The sequence below is a fragment of the Scheffersomyces coipomensis genome, assembly GCF_036884675.1.
Source record: "Scheffersomyces coipomensis strain NRRL Y-17651 chromosome Unknown DFJ63scaffold_3, whole genome shotgun sequence".
Taxonomy (NCBI): domain Eukaryota; kingdom Fungi; phylum Ascomycota; class Pichiomycetes; order Serinales; family Debaryomycetaceae; genus Scheffersomyces; species Scheffersomyces coipomensis.
Window position 1 is genome coordinate 1,089,415 of NW_027042894.1, and position 23,824 is coordinate 1,113,238.

A 23,824-nucleotide genomic window follows, 5' to 3' on the forward strand; every position below is an offset into this window, starting at 1 on the left:
TCTATAAACGCACTATTTAATGATTATTCTTGTTTCCAAAATGTAGATTCATCTAACGTGGAGATGGCTTCTTTCATCACTATAGTTTTACCATGTTCATCAAGATCTAAATGATAAATATATTCTAATGATAAATCATTCTTTAAATAATTCCAGGTTTTATGGAAGTTTAATCCAACTTGTTTCAATCCATGAGAATCATCTGAAAGACAGAATCTACCATCACCATGGGATATTATAGCATCTGCAATATCTTTCTTAGGATATGGTGTACTCCATCCTTTACGTAAAGCAGCTGAGTTAACCTCTATTAACCCACCATAACTTTTTATTTCTTCAATGTTTTTTATAACGATATCCCATACTTCTGGCCAGTCTGATTTTAAATCGATATCTTTTATTTTCTTGCCCGTAGTTGAATCAACTTCTTCAAGATCTTCAAATAACCGTATTAAATCAAAATGTCCCACCACTGGAGGTTTCAAACTAGTAATAACTTTACCTTGCAATTCAAAATAGTCACGATATAATGCTCTTGTTGTTTTTTCCTTTGTTACATTTCTGGCTTCAATCCACTTCTCTCTATCGAAATCAATTGGTATCTGATGTACATTGTGAACTGATCCAACACACATATCTATGATGGGATTATTCTTTAGTATTTTCTGAGCAAACGCTATATGATCTTCATCAATACCTTCAACTTCAAACCCTATTAATATTTTAAGACCATCTTTGCTATTGTACTCCTTCTTTATCTTACTGGCATGGACCAAATATCTTTCAAAATCATTGTCAAGTTCTCGAGTTGTATAGTTCTTATCTAATTCTTCAGGATATAAGAATTTAGCATCTAATCGAGGCATATGTTCAGTCAAACAAAAGATCTTAAACCCCTTCTTTGATGCTAATTCCACAATGGAGTCTAAGGAATCTACGGCATGAGATACATAGTCTCCACTGTGTGAATGATGGGAATGAACCATGGTTGAAGTTCAATGCTTGAATAGTGATGATGTGATTCAAAAGCTGTCATAAATGAAAATTGAGTCACTGAATTTTTGCGCTTACAATATCAAACGAAAAATATTAGTGGTTATGAAAAATCAAACTATTACCATTAAAGACAACTTCATAGTTACACGCAACACTCCATGAGAGGTATTATAAGGCAAAGTAGTAGGTATTTGTCTACCTTAAAGCCTACTATCAAGGAATTATTATCAAATCCTCCCCAAGTCGAGAGCTTGATAACTGCTCTGGGTCATATTAAATCAATTCGACATGGGAAAACAGCTGGATTCATAGATGTAAGTGATGGTTCATCTCATTCAAACTTGGCTGTTGTTATAAAGAAACCAGATGAAGTGCTTCCCAAACTACAGTTAAAGCTCGGCCAAAGTGTTAACATTAAAGGATCATGGATAGAATCTAAAGGTACTCAACCATATGAGCTTGTTTATAATATTGATGATCAAAGTCATGATATAGCTATAATAGGAGATGTACCTGAAACGTATCCAATTCAAAAGAAGAATACCACTATGCAGAATTTACGTCAATTGCCCACGTTAAGACATAGAACATCCACCCTTGCATCAATTTTAAGATTTAGAAGTTTTCTTGAATCGAAATTTATGGAATTTTTTAATGGTCGTCAATTTATAAAAGTTTCACCACCTATAGTTACATCATCTGATTGTGAAGGTGCAGGTGAACAATTCAGAATTGAATCACTTACGAAGTTGAATGATTCACAAAAGGAGCCAGAAGACTTCTTCTTTGGTAAGAGTGCTTTCTTGACTGTATCTACTCAACTTCATTTAGAAGTACTTACCCTAAGCTTAAACCGAGCATGGACTTTGACTCCTTGTTTTAGAGCAGAAGTATCAAATACTAATAGACACTTGAGTGAATTCTGGATGTTAGAAGCTGAAATGTGTTATATAACTGAACTTAATCAATTGACTAGATTCACTGAAGAAATGATAAGATATGTTACTCAGGCTGTAAAAGATTCAAATGATGATTCACCAGGAAATGGTATTGATTTGATCAATTCTAGATTCAGTAGAGAAGAAGCTGAGAAAATGAAACAAAGATGGGATTCGATTTTGACTGAAAAAGAATGGCCCTCGATTACATATACAGAAGCCATTGAAATTATCAATAGAGTAATGAATAAGGGCCGTCTGAAAAATAGACTTACTTGGGGTGACTCGATCCAAACTCCTCATGAGAAATGGTTAGCTGGTGAATATTACAAGTCTCCTGTCTTCATAACTGATTATCCAAAGGCTGAAAAGCCATTCTATATGTTAACATCTAACTCATATTCTGAAGACAAGCCTACAGTAGCTTGTTTTGATCTCATTCTTCCAGAAATAGGTGAATTAATAGGAGGATCCTTAAGAGAACATAATTATCAAAAACTACTTGAAGATATCGAAGAAAAAGACATGAATAAAGATGAAATAGAATGGTATCTTTCCACTAGACAAAATGGAACTGTCCCACATGGTGGTTTTGGAATGGGATTTGAAAGGTTAGTAGCTTATTTATCATCGATGGACAATGTCAAGGATGTGATCCCATTCCCAAGGGTCTCTCAAAGCTGCTCATGTTGATCTTACTCTTGTAAATAGACCTTGTATTAGTATAAATAGATCAAATTCATGTAAATAAAATAGCCTATTTTGCAATTTATTACGTAATCGAATATTTTTCGAAATTTTTTTTTTTTTTTCTGGTTTCTCCATTGCTCTCTGAATTGAACAAAAAACTGGAAAGCATTACTATGAAATAGTAGTTCTTTCATTGATTAACTAGACTTATTAAGAACTTTAACATATATATCATATCAAGATGGATCAATTAAATATCAAGGAACAACAAGAGTTCCAAACTATTGTTGAACAAAAACAAATGAAAGATTTCATGAACTTGTACTCTAATTTAGTATCAAGATGTTTCGATGATTGTGTTAATGATTTCACTTCTGCTAACTTAACCACTAAGGAAAACTCATGTTTAGCCAAATGTTCTGAAAAGTTCTTAAAACATAGTGAACGTATTGGTCAAAGATTCCAAGAACAAAAGTATGTATCAACGTTTTAGAGATGAGAGATGCTAATAATATGCATTAAATGACTCAAATGTACTGAATACTAACATATAACTTTCTAGTGCTTTATTAATGCAAAACATGCAAAAACGTTAAGATGGTTTGGTCATGTACGGTTGATCCTGGTGATATTATATCAATTCTGTTATTGTATATATTGACATATTTAAGCACAGTTGCCTTCAAGACATTGCCACTACAACGAGAGAAATAAAAATTAAGCAGGGAAGAAATATTAAAAAAATAAAACATTTAAACACAAATCAGGAAATATGTGTATGCTGTATATGATGAAGGACATTGGTTAACATTCAATTCATAGTAGTATATCATTATGTTCTGTAAATATGTACATAGTCAAAGCTTTATAAATTTTCAATTATTTATTACCATAAATTCTCGTTGTAACTTTTTTTGTAGGGAGCGTAGGGAGAGAGGGGATCGTTGAGGGACATGGCAGGAAAAAAAATTTAGTGAGAGAATTGAAAACAATTTAACGAAGGAAAGAATTATATAGATCAACAGATCAATCACTACTCTCCAAGTATCCATTGTAACTAGGTTTTCATGGCCGAGGCAAAGCTAATAAGTCAAGAACTATGTTCAGTTCTAGTGGCTTCTACTATAAATCGTACATTGAAGTCATATACCGGTGAATTCAATAATTATCGTGCTAGCTTTAGCCTTAACTCGTTTATCGAGGACTTTCATAAATTATCAAATATATATCTAAAGAGATATAGCACCGATGGAGTAGAAGCAGAACATATAAGTAAGGACACTGTTATCAAAGTGTTAGGTGCTGGACATTTCACAAAGTTTGTTGAAGTTAGTAATGATAGTTTAATCATAGAAGCTATTCCAAACACATACGAAACATTATTGAAGAATATAGTAGCGACTTCAACTTTCATCTATTCAAAACAATTAGTCAAGAGCATTAGTGAGTTACTGGCTCGTAATAAAGCTAATGAAGCAGCTGTTGCGGCTGAAAATAAAGATGTACAACCATCATCAGTTGAGTCTGCCGATGTGGAAATGAAAGAACCTGAAAGTGCTACAAATGTACCTACTAAAGAAGACGAGGATGTTCAAGATCAACCTATCGAAGAAGAAATCAGTAAAGAAAATGATGAAATCATTTCCAAAGAAACCGATGACAGTGATAAAGTAGAAGAAAAAGAAGATGAAATAGAAATAGCCGAAGAAGACAGTGCAATAAAAGCAGATGAAGCAGACAAGAGTGAAGAACAGGTTGAACATGATGATTCAAGTATTATCAAGGATTCTGAAGCTGAAGCAACTGAGCTTGGTAATGAGACAGAATCCTCCGAATCAAAGAATGATGTTGATGATGAAGATATACAACTTGATATAGTTGATACAGAGGGTGATAAAGAGACAATCGAGGTAGAAACTGTTGAGCAGGAACCGACCAAAGTGGAAGTTGATGATCATAAACCCGAAATAGAGGCAGAAGAAGAAGAGGAGGAAGAAGAACAAGAAGAAGAGCAAGTTGTGGACATTGACGATGAAAAGAAACAGGATGAAGAGGCTGCAGAGGAAATAGAACCACCAGTTGAAGTAAAAGAAAGTGAAATTCCAGCTGAAGATGAAGTTGAAGTTAAAGAGGACGCTGTTGAAGAAGACAAAGAAGAAGAAGAAGAAGAAGAAGAAAAGGTAGAATTTGTAGAAGAAGATCAAGAAGTTACCAAAGCAGAAAACGATGTGGAACAAGAAGATGAAGAAAACGAAGTTGGAGATGAAGCTGAAGAAGAGGAAGAAGAAGAAGAAGTTGAAGAAACCAAATCTCATAATTTCCGTAAGAGATCACTATCTCCAGCAGCGGCTGCTTCGGCTCAACACAAACGTTTCCAACATATTGCAATCAACTTGATTACCTCAATTCAAGCTCATAGATTTTCTTCCCCATTTTTACAAGCAGTAAATAAGCGAGATGCTCATGATTATTATGATATCATTCATTTTCCAAAGGACTTAAAGGGAATATTAAAGGGTGTGAAACTGAAGAGTGATCCCCCAGAATATCAACTGATCAAAGAATTGGAACGAGATATCATGTTAATGTTTGCCAATTGTGTAATGTACAATAAATCAGACGAAGAATTAGTTCGTCTCACCATAATAATGAAGAATGAAGTTAGTGACATTTTCAAAATGTTCGAAGAAGCAGAACTGGATATTAAATAAGTGTAAAGATGTTTTATGTATTATATATCAAAAATGCAAAATTAGTTTTGTGGCTAAGTAACCCTAAAAAAAATATCACTGAAAAATGTAAGCAGTAAAAAATCTAATGAGAGATCTTTTACCATCATAAGCACTTGGAACCTGTTCATATCTATACTATCGTTAAAGTAGATATATCAAGAATAGGCTAACAAGAAGCTTTCTGAAAGAAGTATCATCATTGTTATAAAATTTATCATTTTTCATCTATAAAACAGTTTAAACACATAAGAATGGTATCAAGCTTCGTTAAGCAGATTTCCTTCGAAGTGGATTATGCTCCTTCCAAGATTACCAAATGGCGTTCTACTAGATCAGGTCTTCAAATAACCTATATAAATCAACCATCTCCTATCGTCAATGGTTATTTTGCCGTTGCTACTGAAATTGAAGATAATTCAGGAAGTCCACATACTCTTGAACATTTGATCTTTATGGGATCAAAGAAATATCCATACAAGGGCTTATTAGACAATTTAGGTAACAGATTATATTCATCTACTAATGCTTGGACATCAGTTGATCAGACTGTTTATACTTTGACAAGTGCTGGTTGGGATGGGTTCAAAAGCTTATTGCCTGTTTACTTGGATCATTTATTATTTCCTACTTTAACTGATGAAGCATGTCTTACAGAAGTTTATCATATTGATGGTGAAGGTAAGGAAAAAGGGGTGGTATTCAGTGAAATGCAAGGCATTGAAAATCAATCTTGGTTTATCACTTACTTAAAAATGCAACAATCCCTTTATGCTCCTAAATCAGGTTATTCATCTGAAACTGGGGGTTTAACTTCAGAACTTAGAGTATTAACCAATGATAGTATCAAAGATTTCCATTCATTAATGTATAGACCATCGAACTTATGTGTTATAATTACTGGTTCAGTTGATGAAGATGAATTATTAGAAATAATGGAAAGGTTTGATAAAGATTTACCTTCTATTGAAGACCAACCAAAAACAAGACCATTTGTGGATTCTAAAATTGATCCTCCTTTGAATGTTGATTTGATTACTGAAATTGAGTTCCCAGATAATGATGAATCCATGGGTGAATTGATAATTTCCTGGATTGGTCCAAAAGGTGATGATTTAGTTGCCAATATGGGTCTTGATATGGTTGGAGCCTATTTCACTAATAGTCCAATTTCATTATTGAATAAATATTTAGTAGAGATTGAAAATCCCCTTGCTACTGATATTGATTATACTACTGATGATTATATAAGAACAACCATTAACTTCACTGTTAGTGGTATTCCAAATGAAAAACTTCATGAAGTTGATTCCAAAATTAAGCAATTAATCTTAGAACAAACCAATCCAGAGAATTTAGACGTCCAATATTTAAGACAAGTCATTAAACAACAACGTTTGAAATATATTTCAAGTACTGAAAAGTCGGCATCAATGTTTTCCAATGTGGCCATATCTGATTTCATATACGGAAATCCAGATGGAACCGATTTAAGAAAGTGGTGTAAGGACTTGAATGAATATGATATTTTATTAGAATGGACTGCTGAAGAATGGTCCAAGTTTATCCACAAGGAGCTTGTTGAAAATAAATCTGCCACTGTCATTGGTATACCATCATCTAAATTAAATCAATCCATTAAAAAAGGTAAGAAAAAGTTCTCTAAAGATATAAAAGAGAAATATGGTGAAGATGGGTTAGCAAACTTGGGTAAGCAACTTAAACATGCTCAAGAAAAGAATGATATTGCAATTCCTGATTCTTTATTAACCGCCTTTGAAAAGCCAGATCCATCAAAAATTGCATTTATCGAGACTAAATCATATAAAGCAGGATATGAAAAAGGAATTGTCCCTGTTGATTCAAGTAAATATATTACTGAAGGAAAGATCCATGATATTTTGAAACATGATTTACCAAGGGAAGATTTCCCACTTTTCATCCATTATGAAGATTTTAAATCAAAATTCACTACTATTAATTTATTATTTTCTGCTGCCAGGGTTGAACCACGTTTATTAAGTTATTTATCTATTGTTGAAGAACTTTTTTCATTATCAATTGAATTACCAGATGGAACATATGTTCCTTATGATCAAGTTGTTTCTGAATTAAATGATGATTTGATTGAATTTCATTTAGATAATGGATTTGAAAATCAATTTTTAGAATTGATTAGTATTAAAGTTAAATTTGAAACTTTAAAATATTCAAAAGCAATCGATTGGTTATTGAAAATTACCAAATTCACTAAATTTGAAGAATCAAGAGTTAAGATCATTGTTGAAAAAGTGATTAATTCGTTACCTGATAAGAAGAGAAATGGAGAACTTATGATGTATTCTTCGCAATATAGACATTTATTCAATGAAAACTCAGTAAGGAAAGCTCATGATTCTATTGAATCTGAACAGTTCTATAAAGATATTTTAACCCAAATCAATGATGGAAAGTTTGATTTAATTGAAAAGGATTTGAGAGCTTTAAGAGATCAATTATTCCATTTAGATAATACTAAGGTATTTGTATTAGGTAATATTGAAGAAGTTGCTTCCCCAGTATCTTCATGGTCCGAATTTGTTGATACTTATATCGAAGAAGAATCAAAAGTTGATAAATTTGTGTATAAACCCGATGCATTTATTGATTTACCTCATTCACATCAATATCATTCTGAATTAGGTCAAAAATGTCAAAATTCAGCTACTCTTATTGTTATTCCAGCTGCTGATTCGATTCATTTAGTTTCATCTACCCCAATTCCAACTGATTATTTAAATGAAGATATTTTTAAGATTGCCTTAACTACTGAATTCTTAACTGCAGTAGAAGGACCATTTTGGAGAGGTATTAGAGGTACTGGTTTAGCTTATGGAGCTAGTATTAGAAGAAATTTAGAAACTGGTTATTTAACATTCTGTATATATCGTGGAGCTGATGCTGAACAAGCATGGACAACTGCCAAATCGATTGTTGATAAATTCTCCACTGGTGAAACTGACATTGATGGTTTAAGTATTGAAAATGCCGTTGCTGCTATTGTAAATGAATTAGCTAATGGTGAATCTAATAGTTATGATGCTGCATTTAGCAAGATTAGTGATAATTTGTTTAAGAGAAGAGGACCAAATTATATTAAATATTTCCTTACAAAGTTGAATAAACTTGGAAAGGATGATATTCTTTATGCATTAAAGAAATATTTTCAACCCCTTTTCAATGCTGATCAATCGGTTGTGTTTGCTAGTGTACCTTCAGGAAAACTGGAAGAATTAACTGATTTCTTCAGTAAGGAAGGATATAGTGTTCAAAAGGAAGAAATCATTACTGAAAAATCAAGTTCTGGTGAAAATGAAGAATCAAGTGACGTAGGTAGTGAAGAAGATGAATCATTATCAGAAGATGAAACTGGTAGCGAAACAGAAGAATCGTCTGACGAAGATGATGATGAAGAAGAAGAGGAAGAATAGATAAAAAAATAGACTATATACCCAATACATGCTAATCATAATAGTAATATCAAAAGTATATACCTTGTTAAAATAGAGATATCTAATCATTGTAGATACCAGAGAATGCAAAAAAAATTTGGTTGTGTTTAAAGGAATTGCTGGTGTGTATAATGATACCCGCGAGATTCGAACTCGCGCCTCCGAAGAGACCAGGACCTTACCCTGGCGCCTTAGACCAGCTCGGCCAGAGTACCCAATTCCTAGCTCAGTTTCGCGCGAATGTTAAACATAGCGTGTTGATTTGAGTCAAGATTTTTTATCATAAAAATTGAAATAAGTGGCATTATTCAGGTTAATTTGAAGGTTTAAAGTGATCTCATGGTAATATATGATGGTTTTGTACCTACAAAACCAATATTAATCCATTTAATTAATCTGTGTCAGGTAACAGAGTCAAAAGTTAGAAAGCTAAAAAATGAGGGATTTTGGTAGCGCTTGCTGTTTTTCCTGTTTCTTTACCAGTCAATTTTACTGGTCAACGTTTAGAAATGGCTAAACGAAACAATTCAGTTGTTTATGGTTCTTCAGATTTTGTTGTATAAGTTGCTGATATGATTTAAATGTCGAAACCGCCTATATTAAACAATTTTATTAGGTTCATACGGATATAGAATACTTTGTTGCGAAATCATAATTAAACCATTTATTGTTACAAATTGTTATTTATTAAAGTTACGAAATTAACATTTCGTATAGACGATTGGTTCTGTTTAGACCACACTTATAATAGTATGTAAAATCCAGGCCTATAGATAAACGTGTATTAAACGTATGACAAGCATTTGTATTGCAAAAAGTGGAACTCGGCAATTTTACGAGTTCCCGAGGGAACTTGCCCCACAAAAAAATAAAATGTGCCGATAAAAAAAACACGATAAAAAGTCAATATCTGATTCAGAGTCGATTTATTCATTTAAAAGATCAACATCCCTTCCTACACCTAAGAGGTCTTTTCTGAGTGAAACTCAGCATCAAATGCTTTCAATTAGACCAATAGGGACAAAGGTTGTCAACAGAGCGACACAAGCTTCTGTTCGTTGTCTTCTGTCGAAACTACAAGTTGTGAATTATGATAACAGTTCTGTATCTATCAAGTTTGAAAATGATAAAGTGGTTCAGTTTAACAATGTATTCATGAGAGATTCTTGTCAAAGTCCAAGATCAGTCGATCCCTTCTCAAGGCAAAAGTTATTTACCACCGCTGAAATATCCAAAAACTTGAAAATCAATGGTATTCCATCCATACAAGTTGATGATAAAACTAATACTGAAAAATTGATAATTGAATGGAATCAAAATGGAAAGATTCATAAATCAGAGTATTCAGAACAATTCTTAACCAAATTTGCTCAAAAGGAAAATCATCATACAGGTAAGTTTTTCGATAAAGAGAGACTTCTATGGGATGAAAGTTTAATTACCAAGAATCTTGATGAATTATGGTCTAGTTATCCTTCATATGTGAAAAGTGATCAAGAATTTTTCAAAGTAGTTCAAACTTTAAACAAGTTTGGATTTGCATTCATAAATGAAATGCCCGACGTGACTCATGATGTACCTGTAAGTGAAGAAAATTTCTCCACTTATCCAATCTCTGACTTAGCTTCTAAATTTGGATATATTAAGAAGACATTTTATGGTACTTTATTTGAAGTGAAGAATGAAAAAGAAGATGCTAAGAATATTGCCAACACCAATACATTTTTACCATTACATATGGACTTATTATATTATGAATCTCCTCCTGGTTTACAATTACTTCATTTCATCCAAAACTCCACGGAAGGAGGTGAAAATATCTTTAGTGATTCGTTCTTAGCTGCCCAACATGTACATATGGTAGATCCCGATGCTTATTACGCTCTCACAAAAGTTCCAATCACTTACCATTATGACAACAACAATGAACATTACTTCTACAAGAGACCTTTAATAGTAGAGGATAATGAATTAAGAGACTCCAAGTCTCCATTCCAATCTATCAAAGAAGTCAATTATGCTCCACCTTTCCAAGGACCATTAGAATTCGGTATTACGGGAAACAATTCAAGTCTTTCAGATATAGAACAAGCAGATGCATTAGCAGAAGCCACGTTATTCAAAGATTTCTTGAGAGGATTTGCTATTTTTGAAGAATTCATTAATGATCCAAAGAATCACTATGAAATTAAAATGCCAGAGAATTCTTGTGTTATTTTTGATAATAGAAGAGTATTACATTCTAGAAATGGTTTCTCTGATGCAAATGGAGGTGATAGATGGTTAATTGGATGTTACGTTGATGGAGATAGTTTTAGATCAAAATTAAGAATAGGATTTAGATCTCTTAAATAATTTAATTAAATTTTTATTTATTATTATTATACATACAAAATTTTGTTTTTTTTTGAGAAAAAAGTTAATGAAACAATATACACATACTATCGAAGAATCAAATGATTGACTAATAGCCACCATAACCACCATAAGTTCCAACCTGTGGACGACTATTTTGAACGGCTCCACCAACCTTTGAAGCTTCAGATTTGTACATTTGCTTAAACCCATTACATAATTTAAGCATATTAGGATATGGAAATCCCTTTAATGAATAACCTTCAACATCACTCTTAACATGCCAAGTAATAACTGGTGAATTGGCGTTAACCTTGAACAATAATAAGAAAGAACCTGGAGTTTTATGATCAAAACAGAACACATATGCACTATTCTTTGGATTGGCTTTAGTATAAGATTCTAACCATTCATTGACTTCAGATAAAGTACCTTCTCTAAATTTAGGATGATTAATCATTTCTCTAACCTTTCTAGCAATAGCTTGAATATGTTGGAAAATTAATTGATCTAAATCTTCATACTTTTTATTATCAACATAATAAGCTTTATATTTACCACTAGAACCATCTTTTACTAAAAGATGTTGGAATAAATTATTGGCAACTTTCCAAGTAATGGTTAAATATTGAACACCTTTAGATGATGGACGAATAATACAATCACCAATATTTTTTGGAGCTAAGAATTCTTCAGCTTGTTTATAATTGAAATCATGATAAAGAGGATGTTGGATACCTCTAGATTTAGCTTGTTTGGCTCTTTCTTTAGCACGCTCTTGTTTTAAATCTTCTGATTCAGCACGGAAGTCCCATTTCCCTTCTTCCTTTCTGAATTTGGGCATTCCAGCACGTCTAATATCTTCTTCAAGTAAACTTAAACTGGCACTGAAACTTTCATAGAAAACTTCAAGAACAACGGCTTGGATAATTTGACCAAAATCAAGATCTATATCTCTTGGAATTTTATATTCTTCAATATTAGCTTGAATCAAAGAAGAAGTAATGACTTTTACCCATTTGATAGAACTAGATTCATCTCTGAAATTCTTACCAACTTTCATTACTGTAACTGGAACTAAAATATTCTTACCGAATGTTTCTGGAGTTTCACCAGTAAGCATTTGGAAAACTTCTAAATTGTCCAAAGTATGGAAACCATGTCTTAATTCTTCATAATTATTCACAAGTTCTTCTTTAATCATTTGTAAAGTGGCGAATTTTCTTTTATCAAATTTAGTTTCTAATTCTTTACCATAAGCGATTAAATTCAATTCATCTAATTTGTTAGCACCTTCTTGCATTAATTGATAGATGATACCACCATTATTATCGATTTCTGGAAGATCTTCTTCATCAACATCAAGAGCATCTGAAGCCATCTTTTTAGCTAAATCATAATCTTCAGGATGAATTCTAGTAGCATCTAATAATTCAACTGATGGATCTCTTGCAGCACTCAGACTTTCATCATATGGAATATTTAAGAAAGAGGCACAATTGATAAAGATATTAGCAGTGGAAAGTTCAGCTTCAATCAATTCACTTCTATTAGTTAAAGTAGAACCAAGTTTAGTATTAATATTTCTGATTAAACCAGATGCTTTACGTGGACCTAAACCAGCAATATATGGAACAAGTTGAGCAACATGTGGATCACGAACAGCTTCATTTATTTCAACACCAACTGTATTGATAATATCGACAAATGCTGATTCAACAACTTCCAAAATTAAATCTCTTGGAATCAAGGTTTGGTATTCATAAAAGGTAAGTGATAAAATATCATTACCCAATGCAACGTATTCCAATAATGGATTTTGAACATAACGAGCTAAACCAATACAATATTTAATTAAAGAAGGTCTGTCTGGGAATTGTTGAGAAGCCTTTTCTGAGTTTTGATACAATCTAGCTGTTTCATCTTGTCCCCAAATAACAGATATTAAAGGTGGATTTGATTCATCAGGTAAATCATCGATATTAACGGTTATTCTTTCTTCTTCGACAAATTCTTGAATAATATCAAATAATTTTTTAGAATTAGCATTATAACCGGAAACAACGATGACATCAGGTTTAACAAATTCCAAATTCTTATCAAAGAATTCTTTTAATTGACCTTGGAATTGTTCTTTATTTTCTCTATCTCTAGCTGGATTATTTTCAGATTTGAAAAATTCATCAATTTTACCATTTTCTTTCAATAACACACCAACCACAGCACTATCAAAATCACCTTTACCAAATGATAAGGCTAATACATTAGGTTTGGTACCTTTATCGAAACCAAATGGAGTAAATGGAGCTTGATCGATTTTACCTAAGAATCTGGTACGAACTTCAGCAGCGATTAAACGTTCACATTCTCTACGAAGATCTTCCTTGGCATTTTGGGAAATCATACTATTGAGCTTTTTGAAGGCTAAACTTAAGGCATATTCTCTTTCGGCATTCCATTCATCTGAAATTTCAGATGTACCATCAGATCTCAAACAACTTAAAATAGATTGAAACCAATTATCATAATCTTTAGTATCAACTTGAATGACAATTAAACCAGCAGCTTCAGCTTCAAGCATTCTTAATAAAACATCAGGTTTACTAACTAAATCAGCAGGAGAACGATTTATAGCATATTTGATATCAGCATATGGACTATGTTTATCAATGATGGATTTACCCTTTTCAGTGACCGATACATTAATAGAAGCATAAGACTTATAGGTAGATCTGACTTCTTGTCTGACTTTTGGATTATGGAATATTTCTTCAGCAAATGTTCTACATACTGCATCTCTGGCAGTAGTATGGTCTTTGAACATAGCATCTTCATCTTCACAAATTCTTTCAACAAGAACACCTGGAGCTTCTTGTGAATCATCAGTGGCATGAATTCTATAAGGAACTAAAAATTGCTTAGCACTTTGATCTTGAACATTTTCACCGAATTCTTTGGCACTTATACCAAATGATTTTACAGCATCATACAATACGTTAGATCTTATTCTTTCGAAAAAGGCGTATTTGGAATGTTTTTTACTATTTTTAACTGGTGCTTCTGGATTTTCTTCATTTGCAGTAGCTTCTTGATTATTTGCAAGATCTCTGATTTCTGCAGAATAGGTGAAATGAATATAATCAAAAATATCTTGAACGGCAACCATAGTATCTAAAGATTTGATATCTCTAACTAAATCATCATCAAGTTGTAATTCATCTACTATTCTTTCGATATTTAATCTCTTTTCATAAAGGGAATGATATTCAACATCCAAATGGACAATTCTCCATAAATCATCTTCAAATAATAATTTATGAACTTCAGTTTCTGATCTACCATCCAGATATTGTACTTCACTAGAATGAAGTAAGAAATCTCTTCTATGAGACCAAATAAATGGAACTTCATAATTACTCTTGGAAACAAATTCAACCACATGACCTACAGCAGCTTTAAATGGAGCTTCTAAATCACCAGCGAAAAGACTTTGTTTTTCACTGAATAAAGCATTTGCTACCCAGACCTTTTCACGTTCCAATTCTTCATCTTCTAAATTAATATAATTTAAATTGGCGCGATAAGTTTGGAATCTTTCAGGTATATCAATAATACGAATTACATTATCTTCTTGGGTTAACATTCTTTCCTTTAATTCAGCATGTTCAAATACTTCATCCAATGATGTTGGTTCCATTGCTTCGGCATGTCTTTCTTCATCATCTTCTTGGGCTTGTAAAGCCCAATCATATTCTGCACCATCACCGAACACTTCATATAATTGTTGTAAACTTTCACGATCAACACTAGATAATTTAGAAGTATCAATTCTTGGTCTGGTAGATCTTGCTCTTTCACGTTGAGTTCTCTTTTCAAGTCTTGTTTGTTCATCATCTTCTGAAAGTTCATCTTCTTCAATAAAGTCTTCGAATTCATCAAGAATATTACGACGATTATCATCTCCAGTTGCTTCATCTTCAACATCTTCTTCTTCACCAGCTTCATCATCAAACATATTATTTAAACCGGATCGCCTTGAAGTCAGCACCGTTTCTTCTTGAGGTTCTTCTTCTTCGACTTCTTCCACTTGGGCTCTCTTTAAACGTTTGAATTGTCCTGAAGTTGATGAAGTTGGTTTTACACCTGAATTTTCTAATAATAACTCTAAATCATCTTCATCTAAAGCATCATCGACATCTCTGGTAGATCTTTCTTTATCTCTCTTTCTCTTTCTATGTTTCTTCTTTCTTTTGGTTTGAATTTCATCGTCATCTTCATCATCAACGATAAAACCTTCTCTTACTTTTTGAATTTCTTCTTCATCATCATCATCTTCTTCATCAGATGAATCTAACGCATCATCACCTTCTTCATCAGAGTTGTTGTTATCGTCAGAAACATCATCACGGATCTCTCTTTCCTCGTCTTCCTCTCTTGCCATAACTTGATTAGATTGATTTGGGGGTAGATTTAAAGATCAAAGGTATATATATAACTATTGGAAATTTAGAATCTATACTCAATGTTTCAATCTATAATAGACTTATGCAATCAACCAAAAATTGAATTTTAAATGATTAAGCCTATTTGATATTATATACAAGGAATATATGCTAGATCAAAAGGGTTTGACTAGCAAATATAAGGTGAATATGACAAATTCAATATATATATATATATCTCTATAGTTACGTTTTAGTTTAAACTGATTTCTCTGTTTTTCATGGAAAACTTCAACTGTTGAATATCCGGGTAAATTTCTGATACCGTTAGTTATATACAGGAACTTTTCAATCAATATCTACAACTATTATATATATATATCATAACATCATTAAAATTGGGTTCTATATAGTATCCATGTATATACCTGTGACTAGTAGATATCTAGTGATTGAATCTGTTAGTGTCATTGCTTAGAGTCTCATGTTAAATGATGGCGATAGTGATGACAGTGATGTTCCCCAAAAGTGAATGTAACTGGAACTTTAGCATAAACATTTAATCATGAACCATACTGTCTATCTATCTTCTTATTGAACTGTTTATTCTTATCATTAATATAACCAGAAGTATCATCATCTTGTTTGTTGTTTCTTTTAGATGATTTCCGATCAGTTGATTGTGTTATATTCAGTACTAATTGATTGACAGCTTCTTTTGATGGTTTATGATTAACAAGTTGAACTGATTTCTTATTAGACTTATCATCATTATCTACTTTCAGTGAATTATAAGAATCCTTATCCACCACTAACTCTTTAATTTCCTTATTGTATGAGCTTTCTGCCAAGGTATTCATATTTTGATAACCATGTTTCCTTTGATTCTTCTTGAGTTGTTTCTGTTTCCTATCCCATAGTTCTGATTCTTCAATAGTATACTGTAGTACTCTTTTCCTACTATCTGAATCATCTTTATCTTTGGATGATTTAGGAGAAGATGATTCTTGATTCTCAGTATTATTAGAGTTAAGTTCTGCTTGACGTGATGATGCAAGTTTTTGATCTCTAAAGTTCTTCACCAAATCCTTTTTACCTTGAGCTAACGCTTGATTCTTCTTACTCTTCAACTCTCTTATCCTTGAAAGTTTATCTAATAGAGCCTCATTTGTGGTTGTCATCTTGATAATGTGTATAATATCTACTTGTAAGCTTCTATCCACTAAGTAATTTGCTCTTTAATAATTTTTTCTCTCCCTAATTATTTTTTTGTATAATGAGTCCTTGCGAAATGGCCATAGTTACGAACCATCAAATACAGCGATAAAACCGAATAAAATCCTTCAATCGGAAGTTGATAACTTTATTAATTGATATAAAACGGCTCTAACAAGGAACTAACAATTAAAAAGATGAATATGATAACTTTATCACAAATTAGCAACAATTATCGATCCGAGTATCGGGGTAGCTTGGAAACCTAACCAGAAAATGGTTTCCCCCCTACGCCCTCTCTCCCCGTACTTTTTTTTTGGTGAGTGATTGATTGTGCGATTGTGGTAAAGAATTGGTCTCCCCATTTCATTGCCTGGCTTCAACAATCACTATATATATATATACTCTGGTAGATCCCCTCCCCCTGATTTTCCTTCTACAAATATTTTATAATTATCCAAAGCAATCTATTTCTGTTAAGATTATTTCAATTGATATTTGTGTGTTTGTTATACCATTCAATCTCATATACTTAAACAACAACGTCATTAATTATGGTCGGAAAAGAACAAGCCTTGCTTAACTATTTACTTGCTTTACCTAAACTTGAATCCATCAGAGGTAATGCTCCCAAACTCTTGAAAGTAATTGATGAATATGTTGAAAAACATCATTATATGAATGTGGGTCCACTCAAAGGTGAAGTCATCATTAATGAAATTAGAAAAGTCAAACCAAAGACCATGATTGAATTAGGAGGTTATTTCGGATATTCCGCCGTATTATTTGCCAATGAATTACCACCTGATGATAATACTGCCAAGTATTATAGTTTTGAATTAAATCCTGAATTCGCCAATATTGCAAGACAGGTGGTTGATATTGCCGGTTTACTGGATAAAGTGGAAATCATTGTTGGTCCTGCTGCAAAGTCATTAGTTGAATTTGAATCTAAATTAAGCAGTGGAAAGGGATATAAATCAGTTGATTTTGTGTTTATTGATCATTGGAAAGATAAATATGTTCCTGATTTAAGAGTATTAGAAAGTTTGAATTTACTTGCTCCAGGAACTCTTATAGCTGCTGATAATATTTATACTCCAGGTGTTCCAGAATATGTAAAATATGTTCAAGGATCTCCAGAAGATAGAAAAGAATTCAATTATAAAGTACCTAATGATAGTGGTAAAGAGTTTTTAGGAAGATGGAATATCTTGTATGATTCCAAAACAGTTCCAGTCCAAGAAGCTAACAGATTAGATGCAGTTGAAATCACCAAAGTCGTGGAATATCTTAATGGTTGATCTTTGTGTTTAGTATATAGCTAGATGGTGTATAGGTAGAAGGTTTATAGGTATATAGGTATATAATCCAAAATGTTTAGTGTATAGTAAAGTTTAATTTGGTAGCCTCACTGACCATTTGTATTTTTTTCTGTACGCTAAAATTATGAAAAATCATTATGGTTTAAATATATGAAAATACCAATGTTTTGATACAAATTGATAATAAATACTATCCTTCACAATTCCATATGACTGATCTAACGCCATTATTCGATCAATGTGTTCAGATCGTTCAATCTGAACTTTCCATTCCATCATCATCCCGAAATTCAATACAGGAATCAAAACCCTTAAATTATATCGTAAAGGACACATTCATCAAAGAGAGTATTCAATTTTATGATTTATTAACTAAATTAAATCAATTCACCATAGAAGTCAAATCCCAATATCTAGCCATACATGATGAAGTAAGGAATGCCAATAATCCCCAGGGTTTAACCAATGCTGATAAAGATGCTATTGATGAACAATTCAATGCTGAGATTCGTCAATTATTTCAGAAATTAAGTGTGTTGGAAACATATGAAAGTCAACGTCAATCAAAAGTGTCATCCCTGGATAGTCTGAAGGGATGGTTCGATAATGTGTTTGGTGATAGTGAACCATCTGATAAGGAAGTGTATTTATCAACTATAAGTCAACATCGAAATCATATTTTGAAATTCTTAATGATTTCTTTAAGTGAAACTAATAAGAATTTTGAAAGTATTCAAAAAAAGAGACAAATAAGAAATAAACAACTTGATCTGTTGAATTTCCAGAATTTAGAAGAAGATGAACTTCGAGATTTTGATTTAAATGATACAGTGGTTCCATTAGATTCCATAATGAGTAAGAATCAAGAGAATGAATTCGTATTACAAGAAGAAGAATCACAGCAATCTTCACAACCTTCACAATTAAGTACGGCTCAAATACAAGAATTAGAATTAGAAAGTAAAGAGTTCTTAAAGATGAAAACAAATCAATTAAAACAAGTGCAGAAAGTTCAACAATCAATCATCGATATCATTAATATTCAAAATGATTTATCATTCAAATTACAATCTCAAGAAGAACAAATTAATACTTTACTTGATAATACTTCTCAAATGCATATTGATGTTAAAATGGGTAATCAACAATTAACCAAAGCTACTTCGAGGAATAAAAAAGGAGCAAATATGTTGGTTACACTTTGTTTCGTTCTAGGATTTTTAATAATATTTGTTGACTATATATCATTTTAATTAGGTTAGGTGTGTGAATATATACAATTTTTAATAGAAGAAGTATCTATAGTGACAGTTTTTTAATAGTCCACCACTGTACCGGCACCAATGGTGGCACCTTCTCTTCTTATAACGATTCTACCAAGAGTTTTATTATCAGTGTATTTAGTTAATGGTAATGAAGAAGAACCTTCAATTTCAACTTCAACAATGGCAGTTTGTTTAGATACAAGATGTAACAAATTCTTCTTTTTCTTTTTACCTTGAGCTGAAGTTACTTCAATTAATTTCGTTATTCTAGCTGGAACTTGGCAATTATTTCTAAATAATACAAATGGCATTCCCACCAATAAAGGTTTATCCATATTGAATAAATGTAACGATACCGTAAACTTCTTTAATGATTTGATTGAACCACCACCAACAATATCGGCCTTAGCTACTAAATCCCCTATTCTGAATGGATCCACATTATCATTACTAACTTGACTTGCTTTGAAAGTTAATTGTACTACTTCACCATTAATAGCAAAATCCATCTTTTTATTAGCCACATAAAGGGATTGAATAGGTAATTTGACTTCACTAGGTAATGATATGATAGAATCACCTGATTGAATGATCCCACTAATCACTTTCCCGGTTACTTTTAATTCCCCTTTATCTTTATATGAATCACTAACGGTTAAAAAGAATTCTTCATCGATTAATTGTTTGGAATCAAGATTAGTGGATAATTTAATCGTTTCTAAATATTCCCCTAAGGTAGGACCTTTATACCATGAAAATGATGCGATGGTTGAATCACGTTTAACCACATTATTACCGGTCAATCCTGAAATTGGAATGAAATCAAGTTGATCTGAAGTGAATTGAACTTCATCACTAGTTAAGTATTCAGTTAATTCAGATTTAATATGATTGAATCTATCTTCACTCCAATCTTCTTTATCTAATTTATTAATGGCAATACATAATTTTTCAATGCCTAAATTTTTAGCTAAAATGGTATGTTCTTTAGTTTGACCATCCATAGCGAATCCACTTTCAAATTCACCTTGAATAGAATCAACCACCAAGAGACCTAAATCAGCTTGGGATAAACCTCCAATCATTTGGGGTACGAAATCTTTATGACCTGGAGCATCAATAGCTGTGAATCTTGTAGTTGAAGTTTCAAAATCAGTAGCACAAATATCAACTGTAACACCATGACTTCTTTCTTCTTCAGTTTGATCTAGAATCCAAGCTAATGCAAACGATCCTTTACCTACTCTCATAGATTCTTTGACTAATTTATCCACTGTTTTAGCATCAACAATACCATAATCTAAAAGCATACGCCCCATTAATGTCGACTTACCAGCATCGACATGCCCTATCACCACGAATGATTTATGAGGTTTGGCATAGGTTTTATTAGATGCCAATTCTGATTCGATATTTAAAGATTTGCTTGATTTACTAGCGGATTTTGGAGGAGTAGTGGTTCCAGTTGAGGTAGGTTTGGTTACTTTAAGATTTTGAAAATTATCATTAAAGGCATTATGTTGAGCTTGTAAAATTTTATCATCAGGTGAAAGTTGAGTAAAGTTTTGTTTTACTTTTTCTAATTTTTCTAAATTTTGAATTTCAAAGTTAGTAATTGGATAAAATAATTGATCTTGTCGCCTTCTCTTTGAATTGATTTGATCTTGTTCTATATCTTCTGTTTCTAAGTGTTCAGATGATGAGAGTTTCCGCTTGAATAAAAAGCTTGAAATGGAATTAACTGGATTAGTTGAAATGATACTATTATCTAAAGATACATCATAGGTTAATTGAACAGATGTATCTTCCTCTTTAGTCGTAACATTATCTGATACCATAATGTTTTGAGTCTTTGGTGGAGGTGGTGATGGTGGTGAAAGTCGTATAGGATTAACTTTTTTAGTCAAGTTTGATCGTATGGATAATCCTTCACGTTTACTAGTCAACAAACTAGCCAACGGTGTAGAATTCATGGTTGGAGGAGCACTAGTATTAGTTGAAGATCGTAATCGATCCAAAATAGCGATTGATTTATTACTACCATCAGTCTCTAATGACTTTGAATTATTACTAGCTTTCGAAGCTCTTGCTCTAGCCAATGCACTTAACTTTGACACAGGCTTAACTGGAGTAATATCTGATTCATCATTCAGTTCTGATTGATCGACATTACTGGTGGTATTATTCTGTAAAGCTCTCTTTTGAGCCAACTGTGCTAGTTTTGACATTCCACCACCACCAGATCGACTTGGAGGATCAACCTGTTGTAACGACATATTGATTCTATTTCTTGCTTATGTTATATTATAGTCTGTCCTATCATCTAGATATGAATAAACTTAGGTTGAATTGAATGATATGGCGTTCAATCAGAGTATAATTATAGTTATGACTCGTTGAGTTTTTCGTGCTGCCATTTTGATCAGAACGTGACTCTCCACTATAAAAAAAAAAAGATGGCAGCAAATTGCCTAAGGGTAGACCAAGACCAAAGACCAAGACCAAGACATGATAAAGGTTAAAATGGATACGTACTTTTCTTAAACTTGGATTTGACTTCTTTAATGGAAGGATCCAATTCATAATAATTGTAATATAAGATTTCTTTTAAATCAAATTCAGGGATTTCATCATTATAATCTTGTAAGGTAGTTTTCAATTGAGATAAACTTAGATGTAATTGATCGTATTCTTCGTTGGTTAATGAGTCTTCATTGAATCCATTGACATCGTCGTCTATGCCTCCATCGGAGTAATAGTCTTCATCATCGTCATATGCCATCGTTTTGATATATAATGCTTGTATTATAGATGTAAATGATAGAGTTACTATACCGTGCTTTGTAAAAAATAGATGTGTACTGATCACCTCACCTTAATTAGGGTTTTTTTGGTACAAGGCGCACGACTTAGTTATAATAGTTATAATTGCAACTACAACTACAATAAACTATAATAAACTACAATAATTAGGATAACTTAATAAGGGTATAAAGATATATTTTGTATAAAGTAAATAAAGAAGAAATAAAGTAAATAAATTATAAATAAGAAACACCACTAAAGAGACCACCTGCTCTTTAAAAACCAAACCAAATTAAAAGAATCTATAAAATTGAAAGTTAAATAATAATAACTTTATATCTTAACTTGAGAAGGAGCTCTAGCTTGGAAACTTCTTGAATAACAAGTATTTGAATTGATTGAATTATAACCAGTTGGTAATTGATTTTGTCTTAAATTCAATTGAATATCCAAACCATCAATTTCAATTATACCAGCATCAATTCCTTCATTATTATTTTCATTTAAACCTAAGATTGATTTATATTTTAATAATTGATTGGTTCCAATGGGTAAGCCATGGAATTTACTTAAAGTCTTACCATAATTTTGATAATAGAAATCAAGATATTGAGCTCTTAAAATCGCATCCCCAATAGTTCTATAATCGAAATCATTTCCAGTAGTTTTATTTATAGATTGACATAATAATGATTTTTTAATGAATGATATTAAAACTTCAAATGAAGTTAATTGTCCTTTATTGATTTTAATTAATAACAGTTGAATAGAAGAATTGGTAATATTAAATTCCTTTTCCGTTAATAATTTAGAATCATCTAAATAATTAATAGCCATTGAAGTAGTTGATTGACAAGTTGGTAATTGGTTCATCCAATTTCTTTGAAAAGTTTGAAGTTGTTGAATTGAGTTCATTATTAGTTATAGTTATTAGTTGTTAGTTATAATTATAGTTATAAGAAGTTACAAATAATTATGGTTATAACATAGCACAATTCATGGGGTTTATATACACTTTATAATCTTATTTGGTTACACCATACAATTAGAGTTAACTACTATAGTTAATAATAAATTATTTATTTATAATCAAGTTACGAAGCTAAAGCTTATTAATAAAATAATTCAAAACGGTTATTCGGACTATGGTTAATTCTTCTTAAAGGGTAATTTCCCCCATACAGTAATTTAATGATAACTAATCTTTGGGGATGAGGATGAGTAAGCGCGACGGTCGTGTACTTTTGGTCAATTATTTCGCAATTATTAATAATCGTTTTGTAAAGGGTATAAACCACCAAACCGTACATCAGTTAACCGTTATTTTTATCTAATTAGGTAACCTTAACAATGAGGAGTAGGATATTTTTAAAAAAGAAAAGAAATAAGATTATTTTCTTTATAGAATTATTGTAGTTGTCGTGTTCTTCTATGATCTTCTGTTTCAGAAAACGGTAATTATAACGAAATATTTCATCAGTTGTACGCCATACGCTGTCTGTCTTGTCCCGTAAATACCTTCTAAAGCTTCTCCTCTCGGTCGTACAGTTCCTAATTTGGATTGTTCCTTATC

The 23,824-nt window shown here is 32.0% G+C and overlaps 12 protein-coding genes and 1 non-coding gene across 13 annotated transcripts; 7 read left to right on the plus strand and 6 right to left on the minus strand. All coding sequences in view use genetic code 12, as the record gives it.

The window, feature by feature from the left end:
• Positions 1-23: 23 nt before the first annotated feature.
• On the minus strand, positions 24-986 carry DFJ63DRAFT_334893 (histidinol-phosphatase; the record flags this gene model as incomplete). The annotated part of the gene is made up of 1 exon (XM_064908120.1): positions 24-986. One exon carries the CDS (start codon positions 984-986, stop codon positions 24-26), a length of 963 nt encoding a protein of 320 aa, XP_064762683.1.
• Positions 987-1,041: 55 nt separating this feature from the next.
• On the plus strand, positions 1,042-2,719 carry DFJ63DRAFT_318472 (asparagine--tRNA ligase). The gene has a single exon (XM_064906946.1). The coding sequence runs from the start codon at positions 1,155-1,157 to the stop codon at positions 2,625-2,627; it is 1,473 nt and encodes a 490-aa protein (XP_064762684.1). The 5' UTR covers positions 1,042-1,154; the 3' UTR covers positions 2,628-2,719.
• Positions 2,720-2,865: 146 nt separating this feature from the next.
• Positions 2,866-3,117, plus strand: TIM9 (protein transporter; the record flags this gene model as incomplete). The annotated part of the gene is made up of 1 exon (XM_064904963.1): positions 2,866-3,117. One exon carries the CDS (start codon positions 2,866-2,868, stop codon positions 3,115-3,117), a length of 252 nt encoding a protein of 83 aa, XP_064762685.1.
• Positions 3,118-3,691: 574 nt separating this feature from the next.
• Positions 3,692-5,335, plus strand: DFJ63DRAFT_312678 (uncharacterized protein; the record flags this gene model as incomplete). Its single annotated transcript, XM_064906018.1, has 1 exon — positions 3,692-5,335. The coding sequence occupies one exon, from the start codon at positions 3,692-3,694 to the stop codon at positions 5,333-5,335; it is 1,644 nt and encodes a 547-aa protein (XP_064762686.1).
• Positions 5,336-5,471: 136 nt separating this feature from the next.
• On the plus strand, positions 5,472-9,071 carry DFJ63DRAFT_114871 (uncharacterized protein). Its single transcript, XM_064903251.1, has one exon. It carries the CDS (start codon positions 5,608-5,610, stop codon positions 8,821-8,823), a length of 3,216 nt encoding a protein of 1,071 aa, XP_064762687.1. The 5' UTR covers positions 5,472-5,607; the 3' UTR covers positions 8,824-9,071.
• Positions 8,977-9,059, minus strand: DFJ63DRAFT_t77. Its single transcript has one exon. It is a non-coding gene; the product is annotated as a tRNA-Leu (tRNA).
• A 769-nt stretch (positions 9,072-9,840) lies between the features above and the next one.
• Positions 9,841-11,199, plus strand: DFJ63DRAFT_334896 (uncharacterized protein; the record flags this gene model as incomplete). The annotated part of the gene is made up of 1 exon (XM_064908121.1): positions 9,841-11,199. One exon carries the CDS (start codon positions 9,841-9,843, stop codon positions 11,197-11,199), a length of 1,359 nt encoding a protein of 452 aa, XP_064762688.1.
• Positions 11,200-11,253: 54 nt separating this feature from the next.
• Positions 11,254-15,922, minus strand: SPT6 (chromatin-remodeling histone chaperone). The gene has a single exon (XM_064903250.1). It carries the CDS (start codon positions 15,638-15,640, stop codon positions 11,309-11,311), a length of 4,332 nt encoding a protein of 1,443 aa, XP_064762689.1. The 5' UTR covers positions 15,641-15,922; the 3' UTR covers positions 11,254-11,308.
• Positions 15,923-16,204: 282 nt separating this feature from the next.
• DFJ63DRAFT_334898 (uncharacterized protein) lies at positions 16,205-16,822 on the minus strand (the record flags this gene model as incomplete). Its single annotated transcript, XM_064908122.1, has 1 exon — positions 16,205-16,822. The coding sequence occupies one exon, from the start codon at positions 16,820-16,822 to the stop codon at positions 16,205-16,207; it is 618 nt and encodes a 205-aa protein (XP_064762690.1).
• A 294-nt stretch (positions 16,823-17,116) lies between these two features.
• On the plus strand, positions 17,117-18,275 carry DFJ63DRAFT_114867 (uncharacterized protein). Its single transcript, XM_064903249.1, has one exon. The coding sequence runs from the start codon at positions 17,411-17,413 to the stop codon at positions 18,158-18,160; it is 750 nt and encodes a 249-aa protein (XP_064762691.1). The 5' UTR covers positions 17,117-17,410; the 3' UTR covers positions 18,161-18,275.
• A 115-nt stretch (positions 18,276-18,390) lies between these two features.
• Positions 18,391-19,434, plus strand: UFE1 (Ufe1p; the record flags this gene model as incomplete). Its single annotated transcript, XM_064908123.1, has 1 exon — positions 18,391-19,434. One exon carries the CDS (start codon positions 18,391-18,393, stop codon positions 19,432-19,434), a length of 1,044 nt encoding a protein of 347 aa, XP_064762692.1.
• Positions 19,435-19,496: 62 nt separating this feature from the next.
• DFJ63DRAFT_312685 (ribosome dissociation factor GTPase) lies at positions 19,497-21,722 on the minus strand (the record flags this gene model as incomplete). Its single annotated transcript, XM_064906019.1, has 1 exon — positions 19,497-21,722. One exon carries the CDS (start codon positions 21,720-21,722, stop codon positions 19,497-19,499), a length of 2,226 nt encoding a protein of 741 aa, XP_064762693.1.
• Positions 21,723-22,584: 862 nt separating this feature from the next.
• DFJ63DRAFT_312686 (uncharacterized protein) lies at positions 22,585-23,166 on the minus strand (the record flags this gene model as incomplete). Its single annotated transcript, XM_064906020.1, has 1 exon — positions 22,585-23,166. The coding sequence occupies one exon, from the start codon at positions 23,164-23,166 to the stop codon at positions 22,585-22,587; it is 582 nt and encodes a 193-aa protein (XP_064762694.1).
• Between the last annotated feature and the right edge of the window lie 658 nt (positions 23,167-23,824).